The following is a 14,069-nucleotide window of genomic DNA, read 5'->3' on the forward strand; positions in this document are numbered from 1 at the left end:
AGAGGAACGATGGAAGTTTTTTTCCATGAAAAAATGCCTATATACAGTATGTCCCTGTAAGTTGTATCCATATGGAAAACTTTTTTATTATTAATTTTACGAAAAAAAGTTATTCTTTATAAAACGCTCTGCATGGTCCAAAACCTAAAATTTAACCATCAAATATCAAATTTTTTGAATATTATACGAGGTATGTCAAAAACTTTGAATGTCACTCAAGAGTAAAGTAGCTTTATTTTTCGTAATATTGGAAATTGCTATTATGAAAAGTTTTTTGGAATTAAAAACTATATTCTTATATGCAATTACATCCTTCTAATTGAAAAAAATGTTTTTTTTTTTTAAATTATGGATAACTCATTATTTTTTCAGTTATTTCAATTCTGGTAACTCTTTTGTTATTAATTTTACGAAAAAAGTGATTCTTAATAAAAAGTTCTGGATGGTCTAAAACTTAAAATACAACCATCTTATATCAAATTTTATCAATTTTATACGAGATATGTCAAAAAAGATCAATTTGGATCAAGAGTAAAGTACCTTTATTGTTCAGAATATTTCAATTAGAAGGATGTAATTACATACTAAAACATAGTTTTTAATTCTAAATAACTTTTCATAATAACAATTTTCGATATTGTGAAAAATAAACGTATTTTACTCTTTAGCGAAATTCATATTTTTTGACGTACCTCGTATAAAATTGATAAAATTTGACACAAGATGGTTGTATTTTAGATTTTAGAACAAGCAGAACTTTTTATTAAGAATCACTTTTTTTCGTAAAATTAATAATAAAAGAGTTACCTGAATTAAAATAAGTTAAAATAATGTTAGTTATCCATAATTTTTCAAAAAAAAATTTCAATTAGAAGGATGTAATTGCATACTATAATACAGTTTTTAATTCCAAACAACTTTTCATAATAGCAATTTTCAATATTGTGAAAAATAAAGCTACTTTACTCTTGAGTGAAATTCAAACTTTTTGACATACCTCGTATAATATTGAAAAAATTTGATATTTGTTGGTTAAGTCTTAGGTTTTGGACTATGCAGAGCTTTTTATAAAGAATAACTTTTTTTCGTAAAATTAATAATAAAAAAGTTTTCCATATGGATACAACTTACAGGGACATACTGTATATCCCAGAGGAAAAAAGTTATGGGGCAAGAAATAAAATTGCCATCTTTCGTGTTTTTTTCTTGCTTTTCTTTTGAATATAATTTTGTAAAAAAAAATATTTTTGACGTTAAAATGTGATATTTCGATGGTAAATTTTACCTGAAACAATTTTTCTGTAGACGTGATTGTAACAAACGTGCATAGAACTCACCCTAATTCGCCCTGTGCCTAGGGATTAATTCACCCTTTCTCAAAAACGCACCCCTTTAAATGGTAGCACTCCGCGGTTTTTTCATATTTAAAGGTCCATTGACTATATAAAATAATAAAACCCCGTTAAGTTGTAGTCCCTTTCTAAAATACATAATCAATAGCCTATATAATTAACTATAATTTGAATCGCGCGTAGCGTATCTTTTTGCTGCGAGCATCAGAGCACGCTATTAACATATCGATATCTTATCCAAAAATAAATCTAGGAACATTTTCCAAAGCTCAAAATGCTCCTTTTGAGTTCTATTATTACTGTTAACTCAAATATAAAAATGTTTATGTTTAATGTTATTAAATAAATAACTAGTTTACAACTTTTAAAAAAGTTCAACTTCTAACGGTTACAATTTTAATATAAATAAAGATAAAGTAATTTAACAAATTCTGTTTTAAGTATATAAACTAAGCTTTAAAATGAGACTTTGTAAAGCTCATTTGCATGCGTAGAAGCCGAGTTACAATCGAAAAAGCTTCAAAAAATACTTATTATACAACCATTTTGCACTAATTTTACATCTCGAGTTAGGCGTAACCGAGGGGTTGGGGGTTATAACCCCCTTCCCCATTTGGATGTACTTTGAGCTCTATACGTTTAACACCATTACTATTTCATACCCCCAGAGACCATCAAGTAGTTGTAACCCCCCCTTAGGATCATCCTGGTTACACCTCTGCTCGAGTTCTAATTTAAAAAAAAATTGGTGGACCCATCAGAATTGGAAAAGCCTCTTGACCTCTATGTGGCGCCTAGACTAAATGGGTCTTCTGACGTTTCCATTTTTCCGTGACACAAAATTATTATTATATATCAAGCATCTTCAACTTCAGGAAGTTTAATAATAAGTTTAGCAATTCATCTTTAAAATTGTCTTCATTTTAATTTCTCGCTATGTTATAGACGGTGGCGGATCTAATCTAGACATTTGCCTTGGGAGGGGAAATTTGCCTTAGTGGGGGGGGGGGGGGCACTTCCAATGAAACACCAACCAAAAGACATAAAAAAGATAAACCCAAATTATATAAAAGACAAACAATAACTTATATGCATTAATAAAGTTTCATGTCAGCTAAAATATTTTTTTCTACAAACGTGTTAAAAATGCAATTTTTAGCACTCCATAGGAGCCTTAAAAATGTCACTTTAAAGCACTTACAGTTAAAAGTGAATGTCAAATTTTGAAAGCAAACGTCTAAATATTTATATAATTTCATTTATTAACATTAATATTAATAGTGCAATTTGAAAAATGAATGTCTTGCACTGCAGTTTTACCATTTTCCATGGTTAAGGCGGAATGAGTAGAAATAACTGAATTTGCAGTCGAAGTTGAGGCCACAATATCTTCGGATGTTGTTGGTGATGTTCGCTGCACCGGCAGCAGTTTTCGGGCAATGTATTAAAGGTTTTTTAAAATTTAATTTAAACTGTAATATTGCATTTTTAAATTATTATGATATAAGTGTTAAAAGTACAATTTTAAGGCACGCATGTGAAGGTTTGCAGAATGAGCGAAGCGAATTCTGCAATTCACATACGTATACCATACAATATTTTTTCTACAAACGTCTTATATATCAACAATTATAATTTATTCATTCTCAATTACAGGATAATACCTACAAAAACTTTTACTTGAACTTGACTGACATTCCATTTTTATATTTTTCTTGACATTAAATCAAAACTGCCTATACTGTCAATACGTAAATCATAACAACTATAGAATAACATCTATTTTTATTGTTGTATATTCTAACAAATTTTAAAAGTTTTTTTCTACAGACGTGTTAAAAATGCAATAATACAGTTTAAATTAAATTTAAAAAAAACCTTTTAAACCACCTTTTTCAAATTGCGCAAGTTGTACTATTAATATTAATGTTAATAAATGAAATATAAATATTTTGACGTTTCACAATTTGACAATTCACTTTTAACTGCAGTGCCTTAAAATTTTTAAAGCACTAGTGCTTTAAAGCAGCATTTTTAACGCTCCTATGGAGTGCTAAAAATTGCATTTTTAACACAGTTGTAGAAAAATAACTATTATGTTTCAACAACTTTGTTCTTTAATTTTGGACCTTGTTAATTTCCCGGGGGAATTTCCCGTTTTTTCCTCTCCGTAGATCCGCCACTGGCTAGAATACTTCTATAGGTTAGAATAATTGAATATTTTCAACTTTACAGCCACTTCCATTGGATAAAATAGTAAACCTTCTCTTCCACACATATCAAGTTCTGTTACATATCTGGTTTTAATATGGAAGTACACTTCTCCAAGAAATTGACACACCACCTTAAAAATGGGACATTTTTGATGTCTCGAATTTCCTTAACTCTGTTGTCCGATTTAAGTGATTTTTTTAATATGTTATAGCCTTATTCTTTAAGAATATCGCTGGTACAGACAGGGATAAAGCGGTAAAAATGGCTTCAGTGGGGATAACCAGAATCTCCAGATAACAACCCATTTCTATAATCTCCATTTAAGCATCTTATCAATATAAGTGACCATGCAAATATGTGGTCATGTGTGCTTCTTCCTTTTCGAAATCCACTTTGTTATTGTTCTGCTGTTTTCAATTTTTAGCTTTATCCGTTTGTTTACTATCTTTCCATATAAAGGGTGATACATTTAGAGGTACTTTTTTCAAAAGGAAAAAACAATGAAAAACATAAATTTTACTTGAAAATTTTTATTATCGTACAAAAGAACCATTCTTTACAATTACTTATTAAAGATAATTTATTTCAAATGTTGACCGTGACTACGGTTAAGATGGTCCATTCTAAAGTTCCAATTCTCGATGACGCGTTCGAGCATTTTGATTGATACGTGACCAATAGACCAAGAAGCAGCGCTGAAAAATCTATTTGAATTTACTAAAGCTAGATTTTTCACAGTTGATTACTGTGAGTGTGTAGAGAAACATACTGCGGTCGGTCAAGCGAAACGTAGAACAGGGGTTACTGAGGGGGTATCAAAGTTGCTTTTCTACGAAGGTAATTATTTCCATTTACTAAGGCTAAAAATCAGTACACACATTCTAAATTAAATATAAATAAAAGTTATTATGGTCGGTCAGCTGTATGACGGGACAGAGCCGGTCGGTCGGCCCCAATAGTCGATTGAGGAAATGAAGTATTTTGGCTCGCAATTTTTTCGTCCAGCATGGATTTACTTGAAATTTTCACAGAAGGTAGCGAATAGTCCAAGGATCATTTTATCTATCATGCCGCTATCATACGGTAAAACCTTGGGGCTGGTTGCCACCCCATCTCGGGGGTGGGAATATTTTATTACATTTTAACCATGCAGTTCGATGAAAAAAGTGATTCTAAGAAAAAAATGTTTTTTACATTTTCTTCGTAAAACTAATATTTTTCGAGTTATTCGAGCTTGAAAATAACAGTTTTTCGACGAAAAAATCGACTTTTTTAGAGGGTTTTTTGAGAATACCTCGAAAAATATGCATTTAATCAAAACAATTGTACATATCAAAATTGTATATTTTAGTAACACAAACCAAATTCTATTTCTATAATATCTTTAAGACCAATACAAACCGAGATACGGCATGTTAAAAGTTAGCTTTTTTCGTCAAATGCATAATTTGAAATATTCAAAGCCAAATAATGGGAAAAATTTGCATTTTTCGAGGAAAACTTAAATAATCTTTTTCCAAGTATACAATTAGACCTTTCAAAAAAAAAAATAAAAAGTTTTTAGCATGAAAATTAAGCGACTTATAATCAAAAAAATGTCGGTACCTGCTTTTCTCTACGAAAAAATCAGTGAAAACAACCCCCTAACTACCTTCCTAATTCAAAATTGGTCTTTACCTTTCTGCAGTTCCTTTTATATTTATATTATCAGTGGCGGCTCGTCAGAGGAGGCAAGGGAGGCTCAGCCTCCCCATAAATTTTTTACACACTCTACACTGTTTTGTTTATCATGAATCGCGAAAACAACAAGTACAACTCTCACTATTATACAACGTGTAAATTCCATATTATCACTAATTATCCATACGTACGGAGCATTAGCATTAGAACGCATGATCGCGTCTCAGTTTTATTAAATATTATTGTAGGCAGGACCCTGGGTTATCCCGAGATGCATGAACGGAGCACGGAGCCGAGAAGCCCAACAGTCTCCATTGCTAATGCTCCGTGCAGCGCAGCAGGCGTTTAAGGAGACCCGGTCTCCTAACAGTGGCATCTACGGTGCCATCACACGCTGCCCGGAGATATACCAAGGGAGGCAGAATAGCTTATCGGCTCCGTTGCGTGGTTGCGTGCGTCTCGGGACAACGAATTTTAGGGTCCTGACTAAAAATACATAATGAAAAATCTAAAAGTGCGAATTTTGTTATGAAATTTGGTATGTGGGGTTATAATAATATTTGGAACAACTTTGCTTAAATAACTTTTTCCGATATCTCTAACTCAAAACAAAATATCGGTAATTTATGGTGTTTTTGAATTCGCAGTAGGCCGCGTTTAGAATTAAAAAAATTCAGTTGAGTATCTTAAAAAATTTGAAGCTTCATTATGTATGGACTGCAAAACTTCAAATCTGTATTTATTTTGATATGCGAGGTATCTATTTAGAAATAGATGGAATTGTTAACAAATAAACGACACAAACTTTGGTATTAAACTTTTACAATTAGACTAACTATTTTTAAAATTATATGATATCATGAAATTATGAATTAGGATGATATTATGAAATGTAAATAAAAAATGGTCAAAAAATGGGGCCTTAAATTACATTTTTTGGCGCATATTTTTGCTAGTGCAAATTTGTCTAGATATTTTACAGTTAGGTATAGCCTCCCCTATTGTAAAAATCACGAGCCGCCACTGTATATTATCAATACACCCAAGGAGTTTGACACATTTAAAATGCCTAATTTTGGAAAAATTGGAGTTTAAAGAAAAATTGATTTTTGCAATTTGGTATTTTTCACCTTTTACTTCAAAATATCTCCGAAAATACTGAAAATCCGAAAAAAATTGTAAACGACGAAATTACAGCTTTTTTAATGACTAAAATTACCCTGTACATAGGTTTTCATCACAGTGAATAGTTAGCCAGATATAGCTGTTTAAAACCTCTATTTACCAGCAAACACCCCCTTGTTCGAGCCCTTTAAACCCGCCCCAATTAAAAACTAAGGGATCTTACGGAAATTAATTTACACAGTCTTATAGCTTTTTAAAAATCCTACGAAATCATTTTTGAAGAAACTTTTTATCGCCAAAAATATATAGAATATTTTTCGAGGTATTCTCAAAAAACCCTCTAAAAAAGTCGATTTTTGCGTCGAAAAACTGTTATTTTCAAGCGCGAATAACTCGAAAAATATTAGTTTTACGAAGAAAATGTAAAAAACATTTTTTTCTTAGAATCAATTTTCCATCGAATTACATGGTTAAAATGTAATAAAAAATTCCCACCCCCGAGATGGGGTGGCAACCACCCCCAAGGTTTTAGGGTATGATAGCGACATGATATATAAAATGATCCTTGGGCTATTCGCTACCTTCTGTAAAAATTTCAAGTAAATCCATGCTGGATGAAAAAATTGCGAGTCAAAATGCTTCATTTCCTCAATCGACTATTGGGGCCGACCGACCGGCTCTGTCCCGACATACAGCTGACCGACTATAATAACTTTTATTTATATTTAATTTAGAATGTGTGTACTGATTTTCAGCCTTAGTAAATGGAAATAATTACCTTCGTAGGAAAGCAACTTTGATACCCCCTCAGTAACCCCTGTTCTACGTTTGGCTTGACCGACCGCAGTATGTTTCTCTACACACCCACAGTAATCAACTGTGAAAAATCTAGCTTTAGTAAATTCAAATAGATTTTTCAGCGCTGCCTCTCCGTCTACAATGACTCGAGTAATATTGGCGTCCAATGCCTCAATCGTAGTCGGTTTATTCATGTAGACTTTGCACTTTAGTTTGGCCTAAAGGAAAAAGACTAGAGATGTGATATCACATGATATAGGGGGTCAATTCACTGGTCCGAAGCCAATTCACTGGTCCGAAGCGTGAAATAAATTGCTCACCGAATCATTCTCGCAGTAAAGTCATGCTTTCACGGGCTGTATGGCAAGTAGCACCATCTTGTTGCAGCCAAATGTTGTTGAGATCACGACCTTCAATTTCAGGCACCAAATAGTCTGTTATCATGGCGCGATAACGGTCTCCATTCACAGTAATATTCTGGCAGGCCTCTGTTTTAAAGAAATATTGACTGAAGATTCCATCGGCCTATAATAATCTATATATTATAATAAGCCTAATTATCCATACCAAACAGTTGTTTTTTCTGGATGTAATGGCAACTCTAGAACCTCTTCTGCTTGTTCATAACCACAAGTATGGGAATTTTGTTTATTCACCTTCCCATTAAGACAAAAATGGGCCTCATCGGAAAACAATTTTTTTTGCGAAAACTGGATCTTCTTCAAGCTTATCAAGCATATCGAATGAAACGGTGACGACTCGGAAGATCGTTCGGCTTTAGATACTGCATTAATTAAACTTTGTATGCCTAAAATACGCCAAATTGTTTCATTATAACAAACCAGTCTTTTACGAACGGCGACGAATCAATTCTTCATTATTTTTGCTACACCAGTGGTCGGCAAAGTGCGGCTCCGGTGCCGCATGAAGTTCTTTGGGTCCTTAGGTGCGGCTCTGGAACAAATATCCACCGAAACTGCAATAATATTTTCATGTAAAAAAACTTGGTAGGAAAAACATTACGTACATCTTATTCTGATAAATTAGCTTTTATCAAACTTATAAACTTTAGTATTTGTCAAAAATGCTCTTGGTGTTACGATAACTGAGTTGCAAATTTTCTCCTTTTGAAATTGGCATTAATAGCTTTCAAATACAATTTCTGGATTTAAGCTATGGCGCTCTAAATTCGAACATCTTTGTGTTGAATTGGAAATATTTGAGAAGAAAATAATGCTCATAACACAAGTGGTCTGCTTTGAATGACCTGGAAAAGGAAGACACGATCATTTTCAACGCTTGGAATAGTATTCCTGATTCTTATGATCAGCTGAAAAGGCTCACGTTTGCTGTTCTTTCTCTTTTCGGTTCTACATATCAACATTAAGAAAAATGTATTTTGTCCAAAAGTTTTGTAAAACATACAGTGTTGTAGGAAATGAAACCTTACAAAACGAAAGAAAATAGAAGTTTCTACGTAGTATGATTAGAAACGAAGATATCGCCAAAAAACGAAAAAACACGTTTAAATTTTTTGGGGGGTGATGGAGTGATGGATGTGTAGAACATGTGTGTTTTTATTTTTGGAATATCGCTGGAAGCATTTTTCACTATCTTAACCGACTAGACCCTTTAGTTTTATTTAGTGTAATAAAAGTTTGCTGAATAAGCAGACTTGGCTCCCAATTTTTTTTAACTGTTGCAATGTTCATATTTGGCTCTTTGGCTAAAAAGTTTGCCGACCACTGGCGTACACCATCGTCACCATCTGCTACCGCCGCTATATTTTCTTCAATATGTGCTATTAGGTCACGTGTTATCCGATAATGAAAACTGGGTTTCAAACTTACTGATGGAATAGCGAATTTGTGCGATCGTTAGGCCAATTATGTGGACCATAAGTTGCTCTAAGCGCACGAAACACATAGAACGCCTATTTTTGCAATACAGCTGAATAATTTCTAGACGCTGTGCCGGGCCAAGGCTTTCCAGGATCAAATGTCAAACAATACTGAATATAACGCAACGTCAGGTGATACGATTCATGCACGATCTCACATCAAATCCCCACCAAAAAGGTACCTCTAAATGAATCACCCTTTATTTTCGATTGCAATATTTAGAAGTGTAATCTTTCTTTAAGTATGCTAGTTATTTCTGTCGCCCTTTTTACTATCGATGCCATCTGCCAATCCTTTGGAACCTGTTCTTCCTTCCTATATCTTTAGTAGTATTTTTGTTACTTTTTCTCCCATATTATTTTATCGTTTCTACTCTTAATTTTTTGCTACCTGGTGCTTTCCATTTTTTTAACTTTCAGATTGCTTCCTTTAATTCGTTGGTGGTTATTTTTGTTGTTCATAATTTTTTATAAATGTGAAATTAAAAAAAATTAACTGTAATATTACATTTCCATTGTCATAATGTCGTTATATAATTTTGTTGTGAGTTTGATTTAGGTATTTACATATATGTACATATATAAATTTTTATATTTCAGATGAGACGAACTATCATAAGTCAAGGACATTTGTGTCCATTATCTTTAACTGCGTTACCAGTCCAATGGGATTTTGATTATTGTATGAGATTGTATCCTCTACCTGATTTAGTAGTTATTGGAGACAAGTATGAATCATATAACGAAAATAATAAAGATTGTCGTGTCATAAATCCAGTAAGTATGGATATGGATACATATTTCTCTCATCATTAGATAATTAGAATATATTAGAAGGTGTTTGAACGTTAGTATTAAGGTATTAATAAAGACCAAAGATCAGCCATATTTTATCACTACTTGTCGAATGGTGACTGGTTATTGATTTGCTAATCTTATACTTTTCTCTTAGTCTACTGACACTCACCTGAGGTTTACTATACATACCGGATGGTGAATCGTCGAACGGGCCATAGGAAACTCAATGGGAAATTCGAAACTGTTGAATTTCATGACTATCTGTAAAGGACTGAAATCTGTATCGAAAACAAAAAATGTATAAAGGACCCCGCACAAACCTTATGGAAAATTGGTCCCAGTGGATTTCGTTCATACTTTGGGAAAATACTCTTTGAAGCATCCTGATAAAAAGTTCTCATGGGCACAACTCAATCGTATGAAGGATTTTTAAGATATAGAGGCCCAAACTCGGAAAATTGTAAGATTTACGGGGTATTCCAATTCCGTGAGTTACTAGTTATTTGGCAACATGTAGAAGTTTGGGTCAAGGAAAAGTACTAGTAGTCTAGGATTCTTTCCTGGCTATCCAATGGCGACCTTTACTTTGACCTTGACCTTCAACGGACGTCATCTTCTAGAGTTTCGAGGGTTTTCGGCATTAAATTGATATAAACAGATTACTTATGGGTTTTTGGAATCGCAAAACACGAATATGCCATCAGAATTGACCTCCGTATGACGTGATGGCCAGGGCCATTGCAATGGACGTCATCTTCTAGAGTTTAGATGGTTTTCGGCATTTAATTGATGCAAATGAATTACTGCAGGGTTTTTTGAGGTCGCTAAACACGAATATGCCACCAGAACCGACTCCAGGAGCACCTGGTTTTCAAGGTAAATGAAAGGGGCTCCTGGAGTTTCGAGGGCCTTTGGTACTACATTGATGCAAACGGATTACTCATAGGTTTTTGGAGTTGCTGAACACGAATACCCCACTAGAACAGACATCGGAGTACCTGGTGCCAAAGGCACGTCATGCTTTGGAGATTCGGGAGCGTTCGGTACTAAATTAATGTAAACTGATTACTCACAGGTCTTTGGGGCTGCTGAAAGTGAATTCGATATCATATCCGATCCACGGAGCACCTGGTGCCTAAGGCAGGATCTTCTGGAGTTTCGACAGGTTTCGGCATTAAATTGATGCAGATGGGTATTACTCATTAGTTTTTGGGGCTGCTAAACACAAATACGCCATCAGAACAGACAACGGGGTACCTGGTGCCTAAGGCACGTCATCTTCTGGGATTTCGAGAGTTTTCGGTACTAAATTGATGCAAGCGGATTACTCTTGTGTTTTTGGGGTTGCTGAACACGAATATGACTTAGATAAAAGACTCCGGAGTATCTAGTGGCCACGATGAATACCACTATCAAAATAGAATGTAGTAAATGATATTAAAATAAATGAAAGAAAAACATTGTCAGATATAAATTGAGTTTATATTTTTTATAAATAATTAAAACAATTAAAGAGCACAATATAGTTATTTTATTAATATTTTTGACTTTGAAAACGGTATAAAGGACCTCGAAACTCCAGAAGATGACGTGCCATAGTGCATGTTCGGTTGTATGCATGTTCGGTAACCCCAAAAACCTGAGAGTAATTCATTTGATTCCTCAGAAACTCCAGAAGATAACCTGTCTTAGACACCAGGTGCTCCTGCGTCTGTGCTGATCACGTATTCGTGTTCAGCAACCCCAAAAACCTATAACTAATCCGTTTGCATTAATGTAGTACCAAAGACCCTCGAAACTCCAGGAGCCCCTTTCATTGGCCTTGGAAACCAGGTGCCCCGGGAATCGGTTCTGGTGGCATATTCGTGTTTAGCGACCTCAAAAGACCCTCCAGTAATTCATTTGCATCAATTAAATGCCGAAAACTATCGAAACTCTAAAAGATGACGTCCCTTGCAGAGGCCCTGGCCACCACGTCATCCGGAGGGCAATTGTGATGGCATATTCGTGTTTAGCGATCCCAAAAACCCATGAGTAATCTGTTTATATCAATTTAATGCCGAAAACCCTCGAAACTCTAGAAGATGACGTCCGTTGAAGGTCAAGGTCAAAGTAAAGGTCGCCATTGGATAGCCAGGAAAAAATCCTAGACTACTAGTACTTTTCCTTGATCCAAACTTCTACATGTTGCCAAATAACTTGTAACTCACAGAATTGGAATACCCGGTAAATCTTATAATTTTCCGAGTTTGGGCCTCTATATCTTGAAAATCCTTCAAACGATTGAGTTGTGCCCATGAGAACTTTTTATCAGGATGCTTCAAAGAGTATTTTCCCAAAGTATGAACGAAATCCACTGGGAACTATTTTCCATAAGGTTTGTGCGGGGTCCTTTTTCTACGAATTAAAAGTACTCCAAAATGCAAATTTTGTACATTTTTCAGAACACATGTAGTGTGTACAAGAAGTGTATGACGGGATGCGTTTGGTCATATTGATGTTAGATGTTTGACAATATTTGAATTGTCAATATTTTTATTTTATGATAAAATCAGAAACAATAAATTTTACTAAATACTACACAACTGAACAATAAATATTACTTTGTTATTGTTTACAAAGTAATAAAACTCTATTTCGATAAGGTTATGAACAACGACTTTTTTTAAAAGGAATGCAGAAGGAAAAGCAGTTGTATTAAATACAATCAGCAGTTTAATGCTTCATAATTGAGGGGGTTAGAAGTAAAAGGGTTTAAGTGCACTTTTCTAAAAATATGATCGAAGTACAAATTCGCATACTTAAATGGTATTATAACTTGGTGGTAAAAGGATTCAAGCATATTTCGCACTACAGTCGCCATCTATCGCCATTACATTTAATTGAATGAAAACGATTGCATTTTGCATTGGTAGTAAACGGGTTTAAGTGCGCTTGAACCGTTTTACTATAAAACTATTTTTGGTATTCTGTAAAAACCTCATGTTAATACAGGATTAATTTCAAGTAAATAAATATTAGATTTGTACCGAATTTTGAACACTAATTATACAAAAGTATTATGCAGCGTGCCAGTTGTACTTATACTACGGATAAGAGCTGGGATAAAAATGATTAATAATAGGTAAAATCTGCCCTTGAACCGTTTTACCAGTAACATTTATCAACACCATGTACCGAGTCAAGTAGGTACATTTTTTTAATAATTGAAAAAAAATGAAGGATATAGTAAGAGAAATAATATATTCTTATATTTTTATCACTTTATAAACATTGTACACTAGACATATTTTAGTTTAATCACTCCTAGAATTTATAAAACTCAAACAACTTTAAAGCTGATTATCTCAGAACTATCAAAACTGCACTTAAACCCTTTTTCGTCTGATCCCCTCAGTTATTAAAGTGCTTATTGAAAATGACAAGTGACCGAAACGTTTAAGCAAAATAAAGTGTTGTATTTATAACAGACCAACAAATCCAGGAATTAAAAAAACTGTCTACTTAAAAATTCACGGTCAGGCAATAACAATATATTATCGAAAATAAGCAATATATTATCCAACCAACAGTCCCAAAGAGTAACAAGTCTGAATTTTAGTGATTTGGAGTTAAGTATTAAGTGCTTCAATAACCAATATTTACGAGTTTCAAAAGGTAACCATTCTGTATTAAGGTTCTATCGAGATGTCGCAAATATATTTTGTCATAAAGCACCAGTTCCAAAGCGTAATAAGTCAAAAATCATTAGTTACGAGAAATCAGGGAAACAACTCGAATTGTTACACCTTGGAACTAAAATATACAGAGGGACAACATTATGGAATAAATTCGTTTTTTTTTTCGAGAATTGGCGATGTTGGATATACAGGTCGATTTTTATTTTTAAATTATGATTTTTTTGGCATACATATAGGATCATAATAGTGACGTCATCCATATGGGCGTGATGACGTAATCGATGATTTTTTGATAGAGAGTGCGAATAGGGGTATTGTGCTAGCTCATTTGAAAGGTTATTCAATTCTCTATTTAGTAATTTAAACAAAAACAATTATTTATATAGGAAGTCCAAAAAAATTTTTTAATTAAATTCGCACGAAAGAAGAAGGTATGTAATTTATTTAATTTAAAATACATTTTACTTCTGTCAGAATAGAGAAAAAATGTTTATTTGACAAATCAACATTGCTTTTCGCTTA

At 33.5% G+C, this 14,069-nt stretch overlaps 1 protein-coding gene across 1 annotated transcript in view; it reads left to right on the forward strand.

Moving 5' to 3' along the window:
* Positions 1-14,069, forward strand: part of LOC114337662 (DNA polymerase epsilon subunit 2) — a 151,834-nt gene that overhangs the window by 109,648 nt on the left and 28,117 nt on the right. The window contains exon 7 of the mRNA XM_050650362.1: positions 9,670-9,846. Within this exon, the coding sequence (XP_050506319.1) occupies positions 9,670-9,846 (177 nt within the window). The remainder of the gene's footprint in view (positions 1-9,669; positions 9,847-14,069) is intronic.

Source organism: Diabrotica virgifera, chromosome 5, assembly GCF_917563875.1.
Source record: "Diabrotica virgifera virgifera chromosome 5, PGI_DIABVI_V3a".
NCBI classification, from domain to species: domain Eukaryota; kingdom Metazoa; phylum Arthropoda; class Insecta; order Coleoptera; family Chrysomelidae; genus Diabrotica; species Diabrotica virgifera.